This window comes from Dysidea avara, chromosome 1, assembly GCF_963678975.1.
Source record: "Dysidea avara chromosome 1, odDysAvar1.4, whole genome shotgun sequence".
NCBI lineage: Eukaryota > Metazoa > Porifera > Demospongiae > Dictyoceratida > Dysideidae > Dysidea > Dysidea avara.
The window spans coordinates 23,212,335-23,235,970 of NC_089272.1; the positions used below are offsets into that span (position 1 = coordinate 23,212,335).

The following is a 23,636-nucleotide window of genomic DNA, read 5'->3' on the forward strand; positions in this document are numbered from 1 at the left end:
TAGCTACTTTAGTGCTATTTATTTTTTTTAAATAGAAGTGAGCGTCTTTATATAAGCATAATTACTGTATTCAGTTATAAGCACAATTAGTTGAACTTGGAGCTTGTAATTGACAGCTAATGTTGAGAAGAGTATAGCCACTCTGCAATGCATGAGATTAGCAGTTTCGTGCATGTGAGCATGAGATTGCATGCAGATGAGTGAGACTCATTCCCACTGTGTGAGACCTTGTATGAACATGTATTGTAAGTGTATTCTAATTAATTAGTACATGCGCTAGTGCCATGACTTGTAAGGAAGAGCAGTACCAGCAGTTGTAGCTTGATAGTAGTGTCTTCAGTGCTACAAGAGATGGATATTGCCTGGGTTATTGTTTAAAGGCTGTTTCCAGCTCAGTCCGTGAGTCCAGTTCATGAGTCCAGTATGTGAAATACGTTACGCCCAAGGAATGCACTCTATAGTAGGGCTGGGATGAATATTGAAATTTACCTTCGAACATTCCCTAATAAAATGTTCGAACATTTGGAGCTACAGTATTGGCTTTCAAGTTACAGGTTTTCTTGTATTTATGCACATCCTTCTTAAATTTTATTATTCTAAACCTGTCTGATAAGTTTGTAAACATTTGGAAAGTGCATAGCAGCAGTACTGAATGACGCAATCAATCAATTGCAAATGGGCGTGTCCGCTATACTGCAATCATGCATAGATAAACACCATGTAATGGCTAAAAGGACATTTTCCATGCATTATCTATCACATTACAAGGTGTTAAGGCTGCAACTATGGTAGCAAGCTGAACTGTGATGGTTTAAAAATGGGCGTGGTACACGAAGATCGATCGCGAAGAGATGAACGTTGATCACACAAGAGGAATAAGCAGCTGCAATAAAGATAACAATGTTTATTTGTAATTCTTTCGTAGACTAGGAGTGCATTATGAAGCTATGAAGGTTACTTTTATAATTCGAAGTTTACTTAACCTTCAAACCCACGAAACATTCGAAGCTTCATCCCAGCCCTACTATCAAGTATTATTCAGTGGCTGTTAATGGTTAAAATATTTGTACAATATTCTCATGAGTGTGTAATATGGTTTATATAGATCAATCACCAACACTACCACCATCAGCAGCTGGTACGTGTGTACATGTATGTGTATATATACTTTATTTAAAGTGTTTGTATCCTACTGTACAAAACTCATAAGTGTAATACTGTTTTGTTTTCAACTACCATAGGTGACCAAGTACCACCAACAACACCATCGGTCACCAGCACTGGTATGTGTTTAGTACCTGATTATGTCCTTTATAGTCCTCTTAGAGTATTTCTTATAATATATGCTTAAACAATGACATATGTGACCTGGTCTGACAAAGCTTTAATAAATTAACTAGTGTCCATTTGGTTCTACTTTAGGTACTTACAGATAATAAGTCACTCTCTAGAACTCCTATGGATATAATTACATGAAAATAACAAGGAGAAAACATCCTGACTGCCTGGTAGACTCCTGTAAGCGTTTGAGCATAAATCGGATAGCTGCAGGTTTGAGGCTACCTAGGTCCAGTCATGGATTTTTTCTCCTTCCTGCAACTTTTCAAACACACCTTATGTAACTAATGTCTTTGTATCTAATCTCTTTGAGCAGGCTGTAGGACCAGGTGTCCTACAGTCCTTCAGCACTTGTGCTGTAAAGCTTTAATAATTTTTTTTGGCTTATTGCCCATTTATAAGTATTGCAGTATGCCGGTTTTAAGTTTTCAAAGTGTTGTAGCTCGCCAATGGCTTTAGTTATGTGTACAAATGTTTTTCACCAATTACTTACCTTTAGTACCATCCAGTGAACAAGTAGCCAGCCAACAGGCAAATTTCTCGCCATTTTAGATATTTTTTTAAAGAGGTTGACCATGGCTCAGCTGCATCAGGCAAGCATTGCAATGGGCGGTGGCAGGGGCGGTGGGTGGGTAAGGGGTTAATGAAAGAAAATGGAAGAGGAAGGCGAAGGGATGAATAAGACCAAGTTATGGGCCATTCAGGGCTCAAACCTTGCTAAAATGAAAGTAAATGAATAGTACTAGTCTTCATTCAACACCACAGAGTTGTACAGCCACACACAGCCATCTACTTGTTAGCCAGAGCTCCATTTAGGCCCAAGACTGCTCATACAGCTCACCACTTGGCTTGGAAAAAGCAGCCACATAAGCAGACCAGTTTATACCCAGGCTGGTTGTGATAGTGAAATCTGATAATGTGTTCATGGTAGCTTTGTGTTTGTGACAAAAAAAATCTAACCCGCTATTGTGGGTGATAAGGCAGACCGAGTCACATATATTACCCCATATAAGACACATGGTAGTATACCATATAAGACGCATGGTATTATATCATGTGGCCCAAGAAGCCGTCACACAACACTGTGAATATATTGACAAGATTAATGCAAACTCAACAGTGGCGTAGCTAAGGTGGGTACTGGTAGGGCACAGGCCCAACCAATCAGTTCCAGTACCCTACCAACTCAGGTACTCAACTTACATAGCTAGTTAGCTATAGCGATACGACTGAGGTGCAATATGCATGAAGCTATGTAATTAATAATAATTATTATGCAAACAAAACATACATACAGCTAGTGTCCTACTAGAGATGACAAATTTTAACTGTAAAATGCCACCAAATTGAATCTCAGCATGTAATTTTCAAAAATGTTCCTGGGGGGGCATGCCCCCAGACCCCCCTAGCTGCATTTGCATGCTGGTTGCTGCAGGTTGTACATATACAATGGTGCCCAACCAATCCCTCTAGGCCAGCTACGCCACTGAGACTCAACTTCCTTAGTAACAGTAAACGAAGTGGCTATATTTACTGGCCAGTAACGTAGGATTTTTTTGCTATATTTATGGCATTCTTAAGTGCGCATGTGCAAGCATCTCATGACTTAGTCGGTCATGATGCAAATATTTATTTAGCCGGTCATTTGTTATATAACTCGAGTATCAAACACACTAGTTGTATAAAGGTAAGTTTTTGGGTGAGTTTGAGGCGAGCTAGGGTTTGCCGGGATGTTTGCCGGGACGTTTGCTTTACTCGCTCCAACCCAAAAACTGACGCTCGCTTTACTCGCTCTCACCCAAAAACTTACCTTCATACAGACAGTGAAAGTCATTGTGTTTAACAGACAAACATCAGGTTACATCAGGTTAACATTAGGGTTAGGGTTGGGTTCAGCTTTGGTTTCTTCTTCACTGGTATAGTTAGACTATGTAGTATTTTATATTTGTAACATTGAAATAGTACAAAAACAAGAGGAGTAGCCAGCAAGTACTGGTGGTACAGTGGTAGATCGTGGGTACTCCAAACCTGGGTGTGTTGGATCGAGCTGCCTTGTCACATCAGAACTTTTTTCTTCGTTTCTTATATATACCTTTTTGTGTCACGATTTTTTCTAAGTCTTTTTTTAAAATAGCAAATGTAACAAACTAAGTCATGAGATGCTTGCACATGCGCACTTAGGAATGCCATAAATATAGCAAACAAATCCTACGTTACAGGCCCGTAAACATACCCGCTTCGAATAGTAAACATTTAATGTAAGTTAGAGCACAATTTACTAGGTAGCCCAGCCCGTCTGTTTTAAAGCTACTTTTGTATCTTATATTACTAATACAAAGTTCTCACAAGTGTGTAATATATTTTGTTTTCACCACTGTAGATCAACCACCATCAACAGCCAACTCCACAGGTATGTGCATATAGTTTAATAATTTTGCATCCATACAAATGTACAATTATACAGACCGATAGGATCATGAATCTTTCTGGCTAAAAATAACACCCTAAAACACCACCTGCATGAGACCTTTGCAGTATTGGATAGGTATAACACAACAATATTATTCAGTGGAATTTTCTTCTGACTGACTGATGCCTTCAGATAAGTGTAACGTGACATTGCATGGCTAAAATTACAGGCTTGGTTGTTTCACTGTTTAATGTTGCTTCAGCTTGTTGACATACTGCAATATATACAATGCAAGTTTCATGGACTTGCCTGTGTCCTCCTTTGTGTCCCAATTATATTTGCATAAGGTGTTTATCTCACTTCAATCAAAGCAGACTAGCTATTGATATAGCCATGAATGTGAGTATCTTTTATGATGGTATCTGCAACACAAGCACATCACCATTGGTGGTGGCCAGGAAATTGGTAATGAATGGTAAATGGCTGAGTAGGTCATATGGTGTCTCCAGCGTTGGCTGTCAAGATCACTTGTGCTACTGAAAATGAAATAAATTTATGCAAAAAAAAAGACATTCAAGTACTGTCCATGTCATAGGTGGAGGAAGAGGGGGCACCCCCGACTATTTTACTGGGGGTGCTGAACACCCCCAACTCAAAGCTGTATTGTGCAACAGTTGTCACTTGAACTTCCAGAAACTTGTCAATCATGATCAAAATACTCTAATAGAGCAGTCACTCTAATGCAACAGTCAAACATGTATTAAAAATAAAAGTAATAGTATTAGCAAGAGTGCATATTAATAACTACCAATGCAACCTGTACAAAATTACTGTGTATTATTGAATAAACAATGATCTTTGAGCAAATTAACACCTTTACTGACGATAGAGATCTGTTGATAGGTGTTGAGTTCTGTTGATAGGTGTTGAGTTCTGTTGATAGGTGTTGAATAAGGTAAAGCTTTTGTTCTACCAATGTGTGGATGTTCTATACTACACAGTAATTTGGTTGACACTCTCCCTCCTTATGTACTCTTGGTACTAGTGTTTGATTAACAGCTAAAACCACTGAAAATGCCTCCAAATTCAATCTCCTGACACCTAATTTTCAAAAGTTTCACCCCCTGAATTAGCATGCTTGGCGTGCTTTGCACACCTACTATCACCATATATAAATTTAATTTGGGCACCCCAAAAACTGTAGCATCCTCCTCCTATCATGTGTCTAAGTTCTGGCCAGTGACATTTTAATGTACTGGCGTATTCCCAGTGGCTGGCACATGTCTCTAGAAATCCACTGCAAATCAGTGACATGACTGTGGAATAAACGTGTAGTGTATTGATGTGGCTACATGGTGAGATAGCTTCACTGTGTGTATATATTGATTGAAGATTATCAAAAATTTGTTTGTTCTAAATAGGGGTACAAGCAGCGCAGCCACCATCATCTCCCCTAAATATTGGTAAGTTTCTGATTGGCTAATACTCATTCATTGAATGTTTTGCACATTTTAAATTCCTATTGTTTTTTGAAAATAGGACAGGTACATATTGCAGGCTTTCAAAATTAAGTGTAGGTTAGAGACCTACTGTACATCTTCATGGATTTTAAAAACCGGACAAAGCAAGGCTTTAAAATCCACAAAGATCTGAGGGTGTGGTCTCACAGACTTAGAAAATGTATTCATTTTATGGGCATGTACGTAAAATGGAGTTGTTGTGGGATTGGGTATATGTTGTACTGAAATTTTAAAATAATCACAGAAGACTGAATGTGCTCTTGTCGAAATATTGAAATAATCAAATCTCGCACTGCTTCCTTTCACAAGTTAGACTTGAATCTGGCACAGTTGGGAAATGGCAGTGATCGATAATGTCAAGCCGCCAGTGCCTATGATGTCACAGTAGTCTAAAGAAAGTGTGTGTTGAAGAAGTAACTTGTGTGGACTTGTACAATTGGAACAAGTTTATTGTCACAAGGTGTACCTTCAGTGGTGCCACAGTAGACTTAGTAGTACGAACGTTTTGAGTGTGGATCACACCTACATTACAAGTAGTACAAAATAATGTTTCTACAAGGAAGCTTACCCATCTAGGTCTTAGTAAGATTCATTCATAGTTCAATAGGAGATTAAAACAGCCTTAAAACACTCTAAAAGCAGATGGGCACTACACAGAATTTTTATGATATTTCTGGACTTCTTCATTCTTCGTAACAAATTTACATACAGCGTTAGATTATACTTCTCGTATTTGAATTCTTTTAGACATATGCTTCAAAATGAATGGAGTGGTTAACCACATTTTAGCCTGGATGATTGGCCACCCACTGCAGGCTATCAGCCTGAACATGCCTTAAGGGAGCATCGCAAATCAATGATCGAAAGTGAGATTTGTGATGCTTGAGGTCTTTCTGCTAACTGGTTTCTAGCCATTTTAAGAACCTGCTAGCAGATCTCTTAGTGGATTTTAAAGCATCGTGCTCAAAAATCAAATGCATATCATTTTCTGATAGTACCGGGTCTACATAGCTACTCAGTGCTTGATAGTCGGACAACTGCCATAATTTATTACTCTAGAGCTCTACAATTTATACACTTGAATGTGCATAATTCAACAAAATTTGTGCTTGCAAAGCTACACAGTACAGATGCCACAAGTCAAAGCTGCCAATCAGACAGGTGGGCTTGTGCTTCAACCATCACTGTTTTTCTAGGATTTGCTCGTGGTCACCACAAGCCATAAACAAATTACCTACATGCCAGAGCCTTTGACACCAGCCCTAGCTGAATAGCTAGCCACAGGTCATTACTACTGAGCAGTACTTTTATCGATTTGTTATGGTCCCTACTCTAGTTGTATAAAATTCCAAATTTTTTGTGTACTTGCTTTGTTACAGTTATTCACTCCTCTGTTAAGGTAATTGTATCGTACTCATGCATTGAGACAACCATAGAGTGACAGTTTTCTCTCCTTGAGCTATGTTGTTTTACAGTCTGAAGTGTATTTATTTGGAAGCAATACATGAATGCTGTAGAGGGTCATGACTCCTGTATTTCAAGCAGCCTCAGTGCAAAAGCTTACCTTTGTGGAAGTTTACTACAGGATCAGCACAGTTTCTATATATGTGACCCGCTGAACAAAAACCCAACTAGTTTGCATAGCTAATTCTGTTTTTGAGAAATACCTCATTGAAATATATTGGGTTAAAAACACGTACTACAAAAATAATTTAGTGTGCGTTCTAATCACTTCAACAAACAGTGGAACAAGGCTTGAATCAAGACAACTAAGTGACCAACAGATTCGTCTGTTAATGGCAAGTAAGAATATCTTTCTTTCGCGTCAGTGCCATGAAGCAAACATGAGTTATGGGCACTTGTTTATGTTGCAGTAAAATATTATGTAAACATTGCCATTTTAAGTTTAAACAGCCTTTTAGCTTAAATGCATTGGTGTATGTAGGGCAAAAACCGCACCTTGCTGAATGCCCCAATTCATTGCAAAGACAATGAGCCAAGTCCCATCTCCATAGCTTGTTTTCTTCTTGAGTTATGATAGATTAAGCGAGCGCCTGTGATTTTTCCCCATATAGTCACTGTACAAATCAATTGTTTTGCACTTCCTGCTGTCCATCGCTATAACTCCACAACTATTCACCAGTCAAGGCTTATACTTTGACAGCCCATTGGTTTTTCCCTCTGGATAACAAAGAAGTTATAAAAAGAAGTTTGATAAAAAGGTGGGTTTTTGCTCAGTGGGTCACATATTTCTAATATACTGTTTGTTCAATGCTTCTGCTCGTATCGATCTATACTGACAAGCATGCATAAAGTACACACGTGGACACATGTTTTAGGAAGAATATCAGAAGGTTGTGATTTACAACTGCGTTTTAGCATAATAGAATAGGGTACAAAATTTACTTCAAAATGTTATAATGAAAGCTTGATTACCTGCAGACGTTTTAGCAGATGCCAAGCACTACAAGGTGGTGGCACTCCATTATATCCTGTACTCTAATCTTCGTCCTCGGTCAAAACGAAAGTCAAAAGCCAAGCAAGAAATTTGCAATACAGCGTAGGTCAAAAGACAAGTTTGATTGTAAAGTGAATGCCACAATTGATACTTAATATAACTATAATTTTTTACAAAAATGTACAAAAATTTGGTCAAGAGTCAAGCACGGATTTTAACGTAAGTCAAGGATCAAAGTTTATTTTTCAAGTTTGACCACTTTGACCAAGGATGAAGATGGGAGTACAGGGTATATTGGAGTGCCACCCCCTTGCACTACAGCATGCACTCTTTCTGTATGGGAGAGTACACCATCAAAATATTTCTGTAATGCGTGCAGCATGATATCTTTATTATTCATCCTCTTTTTAAAGTTTGAAAATACGTAATGTTAAGTGTGTGCAATTATTTTATTAGGAGAGGCTGATGAGGTACCTGCAGGCTCTTCTAGTTCCACTGCTGGTATGTTTAGTTATATAAATATATCGAATAAAATAATCATAGTTTGTTTACTAGGTGGCCAGCCACCACTTGTGGCCACCAACACCACAACTACTGGTATGTAATAAATACTAAATAGACGACTCTATTAGAGTAGTGATTGTTCTATTTATGTTAACTTTTTGATGTAATTATTGAGTGTACGTTTTTACTAGGCTCACCAGAGAGAACTGGGGTGCAAGCCAATTCTGATGCAGGTATGTTACATGTAGTTATAAAATATAATATGGTTTGTTTTCACTATAGCTACTTTAGATCAATCATCAACGGTACCAGAATCATCCAATCCTGCTGGTATGTACATGTATGTGTATATTTTAAAATGTTGTCATCCTACTGTACAAAATTCACAAGTGTGATGTTGTTTTGTTTTCAACTACTATAGGTGACAATGACCAAGTACCACCACCACCACCGACACTATCGGTCACCAACAATGGTACGTGACATAGCAATGTTCAGCTCATTCCTTCAAGGAGTTTACCCTGTGGGCATGACATAAATTCAATCTTATTTTACACAAATAATCAGTCGTAACTCTTGTGATTCTTTATTGGGTTCCCACCAAACATGGTAATGTTTAAATGAGCCCTTAAAGTGTGTCAAGTTTTAGCTTGATCAGGGTATGCATTGTATTTTATTGCAGATTTTTCCAAGTGTGCACAAAGAAGTAGACAAAAATATTGAAAAGAACTCCAAAATTTTGGCCACTCGTATCACGGAAATGGCTGGGGAAACTTTTCTTCAAATTTCATATGTAGACTCCCCTACTGCACAGGCACTTGTTGTAGCAAATATAACTGTAGATGGAGTAAACATCATATGAGTGTCTTTTTGTTTGCTTGGAAAGGAATCAAGTTACATGTAGAGATCATACACAAAACCCAACTTGTGTCACAATTACAAGATCTAGTTTCACGAATAGAAAACTATTAATTTTTATACCTACCAGGCAAACCGCTATGAAGAGTGAGCTGAAAACCAGTATGTAGATGGAACAATCATAGAAAATCTTGTAGTGGTATAGAAGATCTTAGTAAAAGCTGCTGAGTTATAACGTACTGTAACTGTGCTTAATTCTGGACAGATATTAACTTCAGTCACTTCAAATATTTATCGTCATATCTCAAAAACTAGCTACAGAGTACTTACTTAAAATTTCATCATATCATTGTTTGTAACAAACAAGTACAAGTGAAAATGAAGCACTATTGTGCCAGACCTCTCTGGGAAATTGAATAAACATATGATGTACTATTTCCAGATCTGTAGCATCAGATGACAACACGTGGATTGGCTTTACTGCTTTGTCCTGGTTTGTAATGAAAGGCCCCAAATTTGCACAAAACAAGCCGCAGTAAATAACATAGTAGCTTTTGATGTGGTGTTGTCTGAGGTGTTGTAACTTTTTTGTACATTGAGAGTTCATAAAGAAGCAAGGAAGGCCAAGACAAACAGCAAATATCACCATAACTTTTGAATAAAGCACTTGCAGAACAATCCACATGTTTTGTTTGTTAAAACTCATGAAGAGAAGCCTAATGGCACCTTGTTAACTTATAAATTAAGTATGCAGCAGTTAAAGTGGTAACAACAAATTCATATGGCTTCACAAGCAACTACAGCAACCCTCAGTGCACAAAGGATTAATTAATATGCAGTTGAGGGATCAAATAAGTAAAAAGTAGTGAAACAAGGCAGGTTTCCTTCACCTAAAGGACATTTAATCCAGAACACTCTTTATTTATTGTTAGCCCCTACTTCAGCCTATACCCATGACTAAATTAGGAATTAAATGTCCACTAGTACTGTATATCTTCAGGTGTAGGCAACCTCCCTTGTTTCTATTAGGCTTGCGTACATTATGCCAGAATCATTTTTGGAATAATCGGTGGTATAAAGAATCAGCAATAATAGGATGATCTTCTGGAATACTTAATTAGAATTCATGTATTTTTCAAGTAGTATCGCAGAAAAATTCTCATGAGTGTGTAATATGGTTTGTTCTCACTATTGTAGATCAATCCTCAACACCACCAGCATCAACAGCTGGTATGTATGTACATGTATGTGTATACTTGAAAGTGTTTGTATCCTACTGTACAAAATTCACAAGTGTGATGTTGTTTTGTTTTCAACTACTATAGGTGACCATGACCAAGTACCACCACCACCACCGACACTATCGGTTACCAACAATGGTACGTGACATAGCAATGTTCAGCTCATTCCTTCAAGGGGTTTAACCTGTAGGCATGACATAAGTTTGACCGTATTTTACACAAATAACCAGTCATAACTCTGTGATTCTTTGTCAGGTTCCCACCAAACATGGTACCATTGTAATGAGCCCTTAAAGTGTGTCAAGTTTTAGCTTGATCAGGGTATGCACTTGTATCTTATTGCAGATTTTGCAAAGTATGCGAAAAGAAGTAGACAGAAAAACTGAAAAGAACCCCAAAATTTAGGCCACTCACATCACAGAAATGGCTGGGGAAATTTTCTTCAAATTTTGTATGTAGACTCCCCTACTGCACAGGCACTTGTTGTAGGAAATAGCAGGGGTGACTAGACTCACGGACTGGACTTATGGACTGACAGCTTTTAACCAATAATCTAGGTATTATCCATCTCTTGCAACACTGGGGACACAGCTATCAAGTTACAACTGGTGGTGCTGCTCTTCCTTACAAGTCATGGCACTGGTGTGTGCACTAATTAATTAAAACATACTTACGATACACATGTTCTAGCAGTGATAAAGCGTGATAGAGGTTATTGTTGTAGCGTACATGTTTTCTTTTGTTGCTAGCACTGGTGTCAGGGCTGTAGTGATGAGCCAGTTTATTTGCATAGCCCCATCACCTCGCCCACACGGTGGTGCCACCTATAGCTACCTGCTAAGAATAATTATTGGTTCATCTTGACCTACAGCCCTAACATTAGTGCTAAAGCAACAAAAGAAAACATCTACGCTACAACAATAGCCTCTATCACGCTTTATCACTCCTGGTACACCATGTAGAGATGCCTAGGTTCAAATTCACTTGGCAGCGAGATTGCCCTGCATGACCAGATGTAAATTACAATTAATATACCACAGAACATTGTTATCTTAGGAAGGCTCTGCACAAAACTTACCATGCACAAAGCAACATACAAGTTAATAGAGTAATTGTCATTTACAGGATATGGTAGTTCCTCATAGTGCATAAACTTAATGTATCTATTATATTAGTGCAGTTGGATAGCTTAACTAGCTTCATTTACTTTTCCTCAAATTCAGCTGTGGTCACTTCATGTCAGTCTCATTAGTAGCTGTCAACTTCAGATAGAACCCAGCACACAATGAATGGTAGCACTGCCACACACTCCATCCTTGTAAGCTAGCCTGTATAATGCCTACGTAGCTACTTTAGTACTATTTATTGTTTTAAAATAGAATTGAGCGTCTTTAAGCATAATTACTGTATTCAGTTATAAGTGCAATTAGTTGAACTTGGAGCTTGTAATTGACAGCTAATGTTGAGAAGAGTATAGCCACTCTGCAATGCATGAGATTAGCAGTTTCGTGTATGTGAGCATGAGATTGCATGCAGATGAGTGAGACTCATTCCCACTGTGTGAGACCTTGTATGAATATGTATTGTATGTGTATTCTAATTAATTAGTACATGCGCTAGTGCCATGACTTGTAAGGAAGAGCAGTACCAGCAGTTGTAGCTTGATAGTAGTGTCTTCAGTGCTACAAGAGATGGATATTGCCTGGGTTATTGTTTAAAGGCTGTTTCCAGCTCAGTCCATGAGTCCAGTTCATGAGTCCAGTTCATGAGTCCAGTATGTGAAATACGTTACGCCCAAGGAATACACCCTATAGTAGGGCTGGGATGAATATTGAAATTTACCTTCGAACATTCGCTAATAAAATGTTCGAACATTCGGAGCTACAGTATTGGCTTTCAAGTTACAGGTTTTCTTGTATTTATGCACATCCTTCTCAAATTTTATTATTCTAAACCTGTCTGATAAGTTTGTAAGCATTTGGAAAGTGCATAGCAGCAGTACTGAATGATGCAATCAATCAATTGCAAATGGGCGTGTCCGCTATACTGCAATCATGCATAGATAAACACCATATAATGGCTAAAAGGACATTTTCCATGCATTATCTATCACATTACAAGGTGTTAAGGCTGCAACTATGGTAGCAAGCTGAACTGTGATGGCTTAAAAATGGGCGTGACACACGAAGATCTGAAGATCGATCGCGAAGAGATGAACGTTGATCACACAAGAGGAATAAGCAGCTGCAATAAAGATAACAATGTTTATTTGTAATTCTTTCGTAGACTAGGAGTGCATTACGAAGCTATGAAGGATACTTTTATAATTCGAAGTTTACTTAACCTTCAAACCCACGAAACATTCGAAGCTTTATCCCAGCCCTACTATCAAGTATTATTCAGTGGCTGTTAATGGTTAAAATATTTGTACAATATTCTCATGTGTGTGTAATATGGTTTATATAGATCAATCACCAACACTACCACCATCAGCAGCTGGTACGTGTGTACATGTATGTGTATATATACTTTATTTAAAGTGTTTGTATCCTACTGTACAAAACTCATAAGTGTAATACTATTTTGTTTTCAACTACTATAGGTGACCAAGTACCACCAACAACACCATCGGTCACCAGCACTGGTATGTGTTTAGTACCTGATTATGTCCTTTATAGTCCTCTTAGAGTATTTCTTATAACATATGCTTAAATAATGACATATGTGACCTGGTCTGACAAAGCTTTAATAAATTAACTAGTGTCCATTTGGTTCTACTTTACTGTAGGTACTTACAGATAATAAGTCACTCTCTAGAACTCCTATGGATATAATTACATGAAAATAACAAGAAGAAAACATCCTGACTGCCTGGTAGACTCCTGTAAGCGTTCGAGCATAAATCGGATGGCTGCAGGTTCGAGGCTACCTAGGTCCAGTCATGGATTTTTTCTCCTTCCTGAAACTTTTCAAACACACCTTATGTAACTAATGTCTTTGTATCTAATGTCTTTGAGCAAGCTGTAGGACCAGGTGTCCTGCAGTCCTTCAGCACTTGTGCTGTAAAGCTTTAATAATTTTTTTTGGCTTATCGCCCATTTATAAGTATTGCAGTATGCCGGTTTTAAGTTTTCAAAGTGTTGTAGCTCGCCAATGGCTTTAGTTATGTGTACAAATGTTTTTCACCAATTACTTACCTTTAGTACCATCCAGTGAACAAGTAGCCAGCCAACAGGCAAATTTCTCGCCATTTTAGATATTTTTTTAAAGAGGTTGACCATGGCTCAGCTGCATCAGGCAAGCATTGCAATGGGCGGTGGCAGGGGCGGTGGGTGGGTAAGGGGTTAATGAAAGAAAATGGAAGAGGAAGGCGAAGGGATGAATAAGACCAAGTTATGGGCCATTCAGGGCTCAAACCTTGCTAAAATGAAAGTAAATGAATAGTACTAGTCTTCATTCAACACCACAGAGTTGTACAGCCACACACAGCCATCTACTTGTTAGCCAGAGCTCCATTTAGGCCCAAGACTGCTCATACAGCTCACCACTTGGCTTGGAAAAAGCAGCCACATAAGCAGACCAGTTTATACCCAGGCTGGTTGTGATAGTGAAATCTGATAATGTGTTCATGGTAGCTTTGTGTTTGTGACAAAAAAATCTAACCCGCTATTGTGGGCGATAAGGCAGACCGAGTCACATATATTACCCCATATAAGACACATGGTAGTATACGATATAAGACACATGGTATTATATCATGTGGCCCAAGAAGCCGTCACACAACACTGTGAATATATTGACAAGATTAATGCAAACTCAACAGTGGCGTAGCTAAGGTGGGTACTGGTAGGGCACAGGCCCAACCAATCAGTTCCAGTACCCTACCAACTCAGGTACTCAACTTACATAGCTAGTTAGCTATAGCGATACGACTGAGGTGCAATATGCATGAAGCTATGTAATTAATAATAATTATTATGCAAACAAAACATACGTACAGCTAGTGTCCTACTAGAGATGACAAATTTTAACTGTAAAATGCCACCAAATTGAATCTCAGCATGTAATTTTCAAAAATGTTCCTGGGGGGGTGGGGGGGCATGCCCCCAGACCCCCCTAGCTGCATTTGCATGCTGGTTGCTGCAGGTTGTACATATACAATGGTGCCCAACCAATCCCTCTAGGCCAGCTACGCCACTGAGACTCAACTTCCTTAGTAACAGTAAACGAAGTGGCTATATTTACTGGCCAGTAACGTAGGATTTTTTTGCTATATTTATGGCATTCTTAAGTGCGTATGTGCAAGCATCTCATGACTTAGTCGGTCATGATGCAAATATTTATTTAGCCGGTCATTTGTTCTATAACTCGAGTATCAAACACACTAGTTGTATAAAGGTAAGTTTTTGGGTGAGTTTGAGGCGAGCTAGGGTTGGCCCGGCTTTGCCGGGACGTTTGCTTTACTCGCTCCAACCCAAAAACTGACGCTCGCTTTACTCGCTCTCACCCAAAAACTTACCTTCATACAGACAGTGAAAGTCATTGTGTTTAACAGACAAACATCAGGTTACATCAGGTTAACATTAGGGTTAGGGCCGGGTTCAGCTTTGGTTTCTTCTTCACTGGTATAGTTAGACTATGTAGTATTTTATATTTGTAACATTGAAATAGTACAAAAACAAGAGGAGTAGCCGTAAGTCTTTTTTTAAAAATAGCAAATGTAACAAACTAAGTCATGAGATGCTTACACAAGCGCACTTAGGAATGCCATAAATATAGCAAAAAAATCCTACGTTATGGGCCCGTAAACATAGCCGCTTCGAATAGTAAACATTTAATGTAAGTTAGAGCACAATTTACTAGGTAGCCCAGCCCGTCTGTTTTAAAGCTACTTTTGTATCTTATATTACTAATACAAAGTTCTCACAAGTGTGTAATATATTTTGTTTTCACCACTGTAGATCAACCACCATCAACAGCCAACTCCACAGGTATGTGCATATAGTTTAATAATTTTGCATCCATGCAAATGTACAATTATACAGACCGATAGGATCATGAATCTTTCTGGCTAAAAATAACACCCTAAAACACCACCTGCATGAGACCTTTGTAGTATTGGATAGGTATAACACAACAATATTATTCAGTGGAATTTTCTTCTGACTGACTGATGCCTTCAGATAAGTGTAACGTGACATTGCATGGCTAAAATTACAGGCTTGGTTGTTTCACTGTTTAATGTTGCTTCAGCTTGTTGACATACTGCAATACATACAATGCAAGTTTCATGGACTTGCCTGTGTCCTCCTTTGTGTCCCAATTATATTTGCATAAGGTGTTTATCTCACTTCAATCAAAACAGACTAGCTATTGATATAGCCATGAATGTGAGTATCTTTTATGATGGTATCTGCAACACAAGCACATCACCATTGGTGGTGGCCAGGAAATTGGTATTGAATGGTAAATGGCTGAGTAGGTCATATAGTGTCTCCAGCGTTGGCTGTCAAGATCACTTGTGCTACTGAAAATGAAATAAATTTATGCAAAAAAAAGGCATTCAGGTGCTGTCCATGTCATAGGTGGAGGAAGAGGGGGGCACCCCCGACTATTTTACTGGGGGTGCTGAACACCCCCAACTCAAAGCTGTATTGTGCAACAGTTGTCACTTTAACTTCCAGAAACTTGTCAATCATGATCAAAATACTCTAATAGAGCAGTCACTCTAATGCAACAGTCAAACATGTATTAAAAATAAAAGTAATAGTATTAGCAAGAGTGCATATTAATAACTACCAATGCAACCTGTACAAAATTACTGTGTATTATTGAATAAACAATGATCTTTGAGCAAATTAACACCTTTACTGACGATAGAGATCTGTTGATAGGTGTTGAGTTCTGTTGATAGGTGTTGAATAAGGTAAAGCTTGTTCTACCAATGTGTGGATGTTCTATACTACACAGTAATTTGGTTGACACTCTCCCTCCTTATGTACTCTTGGTACTAGTGTTTGATTAACAGCTAAAACCACTGAAAATGTCTCCAAATTCAATCTCCTGACACCTAATTTTCAAAAGTTTCGCCCCCCTAGAAATAGCATGCTTGGTGTGCTTTGCACACCTACTACTATCACCATATATAAATTTAAGTTGGGCACCCCAAAAACTGTAGCATCCTCCTCCTATCATGTGTCTAAGTTCTGGCCAGTGACATTTTAATGTACTGGCGTATTCCCAGTGGCTGGCACATGTCTCTAGAAATCCACTGCAAATCAGTGACATGACTGTGGAATAAACGTGTAGTGTATTGATGTGGCTACATGGTGATCGAGATAGCTTCACTGTGTGTATATATTGATTGAAGATTATCAAAAATTTGTTTGTTCTAAATAGGGGTACAAGCAGCGCAGCCACCATCATCTCCCCAAAATATTGGTAAGTTTCTGATTGGCTAATACTCATTCATTAAATGTTTTGCACATTTTAAATTCCTATTGTTTTTTGAAAATAGAACAGGTACATATTGCAGGCTTTCAAAATTAAGTGTAGGTTAGAGACCTACTGTACATCTTCATGGATTTTAAAAACCGGGCAAAGCAAGACTTTAAAATCCACAAAGATCTGAGGGTGTGGTCTCACAGACTTAGAAAATGTATTCATTTTATGGGCATGTACGTAAAATGGAGTTGTTGTGGGATTGGGTATATGTTGTACTGAAATTTTAAAATAATCACAGAAGACTGAATGTGCTCTTGTGGAAATATTGAAATAATCAAATCTCGCACTGCTTCTTTTCACAAGTTAGACTTGAATCTGGCACAGTTGGGAAATGGCAGTGATCGATAATGTCAAGCCGCCAGTGCCTATGATGTCACAGCAGTCTAAAGAAAGTGTGTGTTGAAGAAGTAACTTGTGTGGACTTGTACAATTGGAACAAGTTGATTGTCACAAGGTGTACCTTCAGTGGTGCCACGGTAGACTTAATAGTACGAACGTTTTGAGTGTGGATCACACCTACATTACAAGTAGTACAAAATAATGTTTCTACAAGGAAGCTTACCCATCTAGGTCTTAGTAAGATTCATTCATAGTTCAATAGGAGACCAAAACAGCCTTAAAACACTCTAAAAGCAGATGGGCAATACACAGAATTTTTATGATATTTCTGGACTTCTCTGTTCATCGTAACAAATTTACGTACAGCGTTAGATTATACTTCTCTTATTTGAATTCTTTTAGACATATGCTTCAAAATGAATGGAGTGGTTAACCACATTTTAGCCTGGATGATTGGCCACCCACTGCAGGCTATCAGCCTGAACATGCCTTAAGGGAGCATCGCAAATCAATGATCGAACGTGAGATTTGTGATGCTTGAGGTCTTTCTGCTAACTGGTTTCTAGCCATTTTGAGAACCTGCTAGCAGATCTCTTAGTGGATTTTAAAGCATCGTGCTCAAAAATCAAATGCATATCATTTTCTGATAGTACCGGGTCTACATAGCTACTCAGTGCTTGATAGTCGGACAACTGCCATAATTTATTACTCTAGGGCTCTACAATTTATACACTTGAATGTGCATAATTCAACAAAATTTGTGCTTGCAAAGCTACACAGTACAGATGCCACTAGTCAAAGCTGCCAATCAGACAGGTGGGCTTGTGCTTCAACCATCACTGTTTTTCTAGGATTTGCTCGTGGTCACCACAAGCCATAAACAAATTACCTACATGCCAGAGCCTTTGACACCAGCCCTAGCTGAATAGCTAGCCACAGGTCATTACTGCTGAGCAGTACCTTTATCGATTTGTTATGGTCCCTACTCTAGTTGTATAAAATTCCAAATTTTTTTGTGTACTTGCTTTGTTACAGTTATTCACTCCTCTGTTAAGGTAATTGTATCGTACTCATGCATTGAGACAACCATAGAGTGACAGTTTTCTCTCCTTGAGCTATGTTGTTTTACAGTCTGAAGTGTATTTATTTGGAAGCAATACATGAATGCTGTAGAGGGTCATGACTCCTGTATTTCAAGCAGCCTCAGTGCAAAAGCTTACCTTTGTGGAAGTTTACTACAGGATCAGCACAGTTTCTATATATGTGACCCGCTGAACAAAAACCCAACTAGTTTGCATAGCTAATTCTGTTTTTGAGAAATACCTCATTGAAATATATTGGGTTAAAAACACGTACTACAAAAATAATTTAGTATGCGTTCTAATCACTTCAACAAACAGTGAAACAAGGCTTGAATCGAGACAACTAAGTGACCAACAGATTCGTCTGTTAATGGCAAGTAAGAATATCTTTCTTTCGCGTCAGTGCCATGAAGCAAACTTTCGCGTCAGTGCCATGAAGCAAACATGAGTTATGGGCACTTGTTTACGTTGCAGTAAAATATTATGTAAACATTGCCATTTTAAGTTTAAACAGCTTTTTAGCTTAAATGCATGGGTGTATGTAGGGCAAAAACCGCACCTTGCTGAATGCCCCAATTCATTGCAAAGACAATGAGCCAAGTCCCATCTCCATAGCTTGTTTTCTTCTTGAGTTATGATAGATTAAGCGAGCGCCTGTGATTTTTCCCCATATAGTCACTGTACAAATCAATTGTTTTGCACTTCCTGCTGTCCATCGCTATAACTCCACAACTATTCACCAGTCAAGGCTTATACTTTGACAGCCCATTGGTTTTTCCCTCTGGATAACAAAGAAGTTATAAAAAGAAGTTTGATAAAAAGGTGGGTTTTTGCTCAGTGGGTCACATATTTCTAATATACTGTTTGTTCAATGCTTCTGCTCGTATCGATCTATACTGACAAGCATGCATAAAGTACACACGTGGACACATGTTTTAGGAAGAATATCAGAAGGTTGTGATTTACAACTGCGTTTTAGCATAATAGAATAGGGTACAAAATTTACTTCAAAATGTTATAATGAAAGCTTGATTACCTGCAGACGTTTTAGCAGATGCCAAGCACTACAAGGTGGTGGCACTCCATTATATCCTGTACTCTAATCTTCGTCCTCGGTCAAAACGAAAGTCAAAAGCCAAGCAAGAAATTTGCAATACAGTGTAGGTCAAAAGACAAGTTTGATTGTAAAGTGAATGCCACAATTTATACTTAACGTAACTATAATTTTTTTTACAAAAATGTACAAAAATTTGGTCAAGAGTCAAGCACGGATCTTAACGTAAGTCAAGGATCAAAGTTTATTTTTCAAGTTTGACCACTTTGACCAAGGATGAAGATGGGAGTACAGAGTATATTGGAGTGCCACCCCCTTGCACTACAGCATGCACTCTTTCTGTATGGGAGAGTACACCATCAAAATATTTCTGTAATGCGTGCAGCATGATATCTTTATTATTCATCCTCTTTTTAAAGTTTGAAAATACGTAATGTTAAGTGTGTGCAATTATTTTATTAGGAGAGGCTGATGAGGTACCTGCAGGCTCTTCTAGTTCCACTGCTGGTATGTTTAGTTATATAAATATATCGAATAAAATAATCATAGTTTGTTTACTAGGTGGCCAGCCACCACTTGTGGCCACCAACACCACAACTACTGGTATGTAATAAATACTAAATAGACGACTCTATTAGAGTAGTGATTGTTCTATTTATGTTAACTTTTTGATGTACGTAATTATTTAGTGTACGTTTTTACTAGGCTCACCAGAGAGAACTGGGGTGCAAGCCAATTCTGATGCAGGTATGTTACATGTAGTTATAAAATATAACATGGTTTGTTTTCACTATAGCTACTTTAGATCAATCAACGGTACCAGAATCATCCAATCCTGCTGGTATGTACATGTATGTGTATATTTTAAAATGTTGTCATCCTACTGTACAAAATTCACAAGTGTGATGTTGTTTTGTTTTCAACTACTATAGGTGACAATGACCAAGTACCACCACCACCACCGACACTATCGGTCACCAACAATGGTACGTGACATAGCAATGTTCAGCTCATTCCTTCAAGGAGTTTACCCTGTGGGCATGACATAAATTCGATCTTAATTTACACAAATAACCAGTTGTAACTCTGTGATTCTTTATTGGGTTCCCACCAAACATGGTACCATTTTAATGAGCCCTTAAAGTGTGTCAAGTTTTAGCTTGATCAGGGTATGCATTTGTATTTTATTGCAGATTTTGCCAAGTGTGCAAAAAGAAGTAGACAAAAATACTGAAAAGAACCCCAAAATTTTGGCCACTCATATCACGGAAATTGCTGGGGCAATTTTCTTCAAATTTCATATGTAGACTCCCCTACTGCACAGGCACTTGTTGTAGCAAATATAACTGTAGATGGAGTAAACATCATAGGAGTGCCTTTTTGTTTGCTTGGAAAGGAATCAAGTTACATGTAGAGATCATACACAAAACCCAACTTGTGTCACAATTACAAGATCTAGTTTCACGAATAGAAAACTATTAATTTTTATACCTACCAGGCAAACCGCTATGAAGAATGAGCTGAAAACCAGTATGTAGATGGAACAATCATAGAAAGTCCTTGCAGTGGTATAGAAGATCTGATTAAAAGCTGCTGAGTTATAACGTACTGTAACTGTGCTTAATTCTGGACAGATATTAACTTCAGTCACTTCAAATATTTATCGTCATATCTCAAAAACTAGCTACAGAGTACTTACTTAAAATTTCATTGTAGTTGGCCTATCATTGTTTGTAACAAACAAGTACAAGTGAAAATGAAAATGAAGCACTATTGTGCCAGACCTCTCTGGGAAATTGAATAAACATATGATGTACTATTTCCAGATCTATAGCATCAGATGACAACACGTGGATTGGCTTTACTGCTTTGTCCTGGTTTGTAATGAAAGGCCCCAAATTTGCACAAAACAAGCCGCAGTAAATAACATAGTAGCTTTTGATGTGGTGTTGTCTGAGGTGTTGTAACTTTTTTGTACATTGAGAGTTCATAAAGAAGCAAGGAAGGCCAAGACAAACAGCAAATATCACCATAACTTTTGAATAAAGCGCTTGCAGAACAATCCACATGTTTTGTTTGTTAAAACTCATGAAGAGAAGCCTAATGGCACCTTGTTAACTTATAAATTAAGTATGCAGCAGTTAAAGTGGTAACAACAAATTCATATGGCTTCACAAGCAACTACAGCAACCCTCAGTGCACAAAGGTTTAATTAATTAGCAATTGAGGGATCAAATAAGTAAAAAGTAGTGAAACAAGGCAGGTTTCCTTGTACAAAAATTTGGTCAAGAGTCAAGCATGGATTTTAATGTAAGTCAAGGATCAAGGCTTAATATTCAAGCTTGGCCACTTTGACCGATGACGAAGATGGGAGTACAGAGTATATTGGAGTGCCACCCCCTTACACTACAGCATGCACTCTTTCTGTATGGGAGAGTACACCATCAAAATATTTCTGTACTGCGTGCAGCATGATATCTTTATTATTCATCCTCTTTTTAAAGTTTGAACATACATAATGTTAAGTGTGTGCAATTATTTTATTAGGAGAGGCTGATGAGGTACCTGCAGGCTCTTCTAGTTCCACTGCTGGTATGTTTAGTTATATAAATATATCCAATAAAATAATCATGGTTTGTTTACTAGGTGGCCAGCCAGCACTTGTGGCCACCAACATCCCAACTACCGGTATGTAATGAATACTAAATAGTGGTAGACCTCTCTATTAGAGTAGTGATTGTTCTATTTATGTTAACGTTTTGGTGTAATTATTGAGCGTACCTTTTTACTAGGCTCACCAGAGAGAACTGGGGTGCCAGCCAATTCTGATGCAGGTATGTTACATGTAGTTATAAAATATATCTAATAAAATGATCATGGTTTGTTTATTAGATGGCCAGCCACCACTTGTGGACACCAGTACCCCAACTATCGGTATGTACATTCTTGAATACTAAATAGTGTAGACCAAATGATTAAAAGGTACTTGACAGACTAAGGCTATGACAAAGTCATTGTATATCTTTTGCTGGCTGCTTTTCCCAAGTACAGTGGCGATCCATATGAGCGATCTGTGGCCCAAATAGAGCTCTGGCCAGCTTGGGGATGGCTGTGTGTGGCTTGAGTAGATAAGATATATGCATGTTCCCTTTACTGTATGTTTTGTTTATATTTTCATTTTGCGATATGAAGGAGTCGATTTTTCAGATAGATCATCAATGGCTTTGTGTTGTCTATAGTGTAAGCACAAACATGAATTGTCCATTGTACCATGCTAAACAATCAAAGTTTAGTAAGCAGATAGATTCTAGAACAGCTTCACATATAGTTTGGCTGTGTATACAGACATCAATTAAATACTATATTCTTTCCATTTCATAGAAAGCAGAAAAAGATCAAAAAGAGCTCGAATTATGGACTCTGATGAGGATGAAGGTTAGTAATATCTTGTGCATTGTTACTAAGCACGAGACCACATAAGCTAAAGAGAACTATTCTTGGTTTGCATGACTATGTGATGAACAGACAGAACAAAGCATAGTGACCACTTCATTTTTCAGTAACTGATAGTCAGGGCCGACATTCTTTGTTTCATTATTTTTTATTTTATGAGTTTAAAATTCATAATATTTTTAAACTAGGCGCACACTCACAGCCAGCTAAAGGTCAGCAGTTCCTGGTTTACTGAAAGCATATATACAAGTCAGTATGTCTGTTCAACACCCACATGAGCAAACAAGCTTGGGAGAAAATAAAAAAAAGCTTGAAAATAAACCTTCATTTGAACAAATGCTGTTATTGAAAGTAAATTTTCTGTTTTCATTGTGTTTACTTGAAAAGTGTGTGTCTGGTCACTGAAACCACTTGTGGGCCTGGCTAGCAAGTTTTACACTATCCAAAACCGAACAGTTTTATGTCTGAGCTTTGCTTATGTACTATTGTGTGCGCACATGATGCAGCTACACCGGTGAAATAACTTATCCACAATTGTAAGGATTTTTATTTCAGATAAAACTGTATGATATATTCTTGTTAATTTTGTTTAAACTGGTTACCATAAGCATCACAAGGCATGGCTTGCAAAACTTATGAGGGTTCCTGGTTGTGATAAACACTACTCGAAACACTTTGAATACAGTTTATTATGTAATGTGTTACATGTTCGCTTGTGTATTATATTACATCTCCCTTGTTGTTTGAGTATGTGATCATACATTTACAACCAATATGTACATTACGTTGTATATGCATGATGAATTCAATGGTATGCCTTGATGGGTTCTGTGTGATCATCAAAATGGTACAAGGGGTAACGTGGTAGTGCTTTA

The 23,636-nt window shown here is 38.0% G+C and overlaps 1 protein-coding gene across 1 annotated transcript in view; it reads left to right on the forward strand.

Annotated features, from left to right (window-relative positions):
* Window positions 1-23,636, forward strand: part of LOC136269278 (uncharacterized) — a 32,881-nt gene that overhangs the window by 8,455 nt on the left and 790 nt on the right. The window contains exons 13-35 of the mRNA XM_066064849.1: window positions 1,106-1,138; window positions 1,242-1,283; window positions 3,719-3,748; window positions 8,183-8,227; window positions 8,282-8,323; window positions 8,422-8,463; window positions 8,513-8,560; window positions 8,652-8,705; window positions 10,286-10,318; window positions 10,414-10,467; window positions 12,796-12,828; window positions 12,932-12,973; window positions 15,291-15,320; window positions 19,771-19,815; window positions 19,870-19,911; window positions 20,014-20,055; window positions 20,105-20,149; window positions 20,241-20,294; window positions 21,856-21,900; window positions 21,955-21,996; window positions 22,101-22,142; window positions 22,201-22,242; window positions 22,690-22,743. Coding sequence (XP_065920921.1) covers window positions 1,106-1,138; window positions 1,242-1,283; window positions 3,719-3,748; window positions 8,183-8,227; window positions 8,282-8,323; window positions 8,422-8,463; window positions 8,513-8,560; window positions 8,652-8,705; window positions 10,286-10,318; window positions 10,414-10,467; window positions 12,796-12,828; window positions 12,932-12,973; window positions 15,291-15,320; window positions 19,771-19,815; window positions 19,870-19,911; window positions 20,014-20,055; window positions 20,105-20,149; window positions 20,241-20,294; window positions 21,856-21,900; window positions 21,955-21,996; window positions 22,101-22,142; window positions 22,201-22,242; window positions 22,690-22,743 — 981 coding nt within the window. The remainder of the gene's footprint in view (window positions 1-1,105; window positions 1,139-1,241; window positions 1,284-3,718; window positions 3,749-8,182; window positions 8,228-8,281; window positions 8,324-8,421; window positions 8,464-8,512; window positions 8,561-8,651; window positions 8,706-10,285; window positions 10,319-10,413; window positions 10,468-12,795; window positions 12,829-12,931; window positions 12,974-15,290; window positions 15,321-19,770; window positions 19,816-19,869; window positions 19,912-20,013; window positions 20,056-20,104; window positions 20,150-20,240; window positions 20,295-21,855; window positions 21,901-21,954; window positions 21,997-22,100; window positions 22,143-22,200; window positions 22,243-22,689; window positions 22,744-23,636) is intronic.